Source organism: Puntigrus tetrazona, chromosome 24 (assembly GCF_018831695.1).
Source record: "Puntigrus tetrazona isolate hp1 chromosome 24, ASM1883169v1, whole genome shotgun sequence".
NCBI classification, from domain to species: Eukaryota; Metazoa; Chordata; class Actinopteri; order Cypriniformes; family Cyprinidae; genus Puntigrus; species Puntigrus tetrazona.
The window spans coordinates 12,596,803-12,597,995 of record NC_056722.1 but is presented as its reverse complement, the minus strand read 5'-3'; the positions used below and the strand labels follow the sequence as shown (position 1 = coordinate 12,597,995).

General features: G+C 46.9%; 1 protein-coding gene across 1 annotated transcript in view; it reads right to left on the bottom strand.

Moving 5' to 3' along the window:
• Nucleotides 1-1,158, bottom strand: part of LOC122330205 (transcription factor AP-2-alpha-like) — an 11,633-nt gene extending 10,475 nt beyond the window's left edge. Inside the window, exon 1 of the mRNA XM_043227067.1 lies at nt 1,050-1,158. Coding sequence (XP_043083002.1) covers nt 1,050-1,158 — 109 coding nt within the window. The remainder of the gene's footprint in view (nt 1-1,049) is intronic.
• Nucleotides 1,159-1,193: the final 35 nt, after the last annotated feature.

Sequence of the window (1,193 nt, the reverse complement as noted above, 5' to 3'; positions counted from 1 at the left end):
ATATATTAGTTTGGATTTTTTGCACTGCATTTAGTTCACTGTTCTGCATTAATCTAGCATTGCATGCGCTCGCCTCTCCTGCGATGCATCTCGAGAAGCGAGTCATGTGATGGGTCTTGTGTTCAAGTCATTCTCTGCTCCACACGCAAAGAAACCCGGGGCAGTAAATGCTCCAAACCCTCCATTTTTGTTGGGGGAAAAACAAACAAACAAACAAAAAAAAAAGACACTTTGCTCTACATTCTGTTTTTTTCGTTTTGTTTTTTAACATACGGTCCGTCGTTTTGCTCTCCTCCCGTGGGGTCTGTCCACCTTTGCGGGTGGGATGTGGTTTTGGGAATGGGGAAACGGGGAAAAGGTGAGGGGGACGCGCCAGGCTCGCACAGGCACTAAACGTTCAACAGGACCAAAACGGTGGAGGATAAGAATAGCGTGTGTATGTCTTGTGCGTGCGCATCAATATAAGTAACGTGTGTTTAGGCATATGATCGGAAAAAAGACAAGTTTGACGTGTAACATACATAGGACTGCGGGTCAGGAGTTTAGCTGGACGCATTATGTGTCTGTATGTGTACGAAATGGCTTCCTTGTCCTGAGCAGTCCTGGACAGTTTTTTTTCTTCCCTCTTTTCTCCCCCCTCCCTCTCCCTCTCCCTCTCACATGTTTTGTTTTCCTCTCTCTCTTTTTATTAACATCGGTAGTCCTTGGCTGTGTTAACAAGTCTTTTTGCCAGATATCACAGCCACGCTTTCATCAGTAACACAGTGCGTCCCCTTGCCCCAGCCCCTAGTCACTCAGGATGGAGAAAGGCCATGTGTGTGTGTTTGTGTGTATCTGTATGTATATATATGAATATATATACATACGCATATATATAATATGCATGTGTGTGTGTGTGTGTGTGTGTGTAAGTGTAAGAGGTGGGGACTCATCAGTTAGAAGGTTCGTGGTTTGATATTGGGGCGTGATGTAGGGCAGGGGGGCCTAAAGAAAGTTCAGGTGGTGAGTTTGCGTCCCGTCATCCCTGCTGCGATCACAAGAGTTCGTACTGTCGTAGGTGCATGCGCTGGATGATGTCTCTGCAGTCGTTAAACACTCGGCGGATGTTTTCCGTGTCCACGGCGCAGGTGAAGTGGGGGTAGCAATAATGCCGGCCATCTCCACTCGCTGTACTGATCCTCTGAATAGACAAG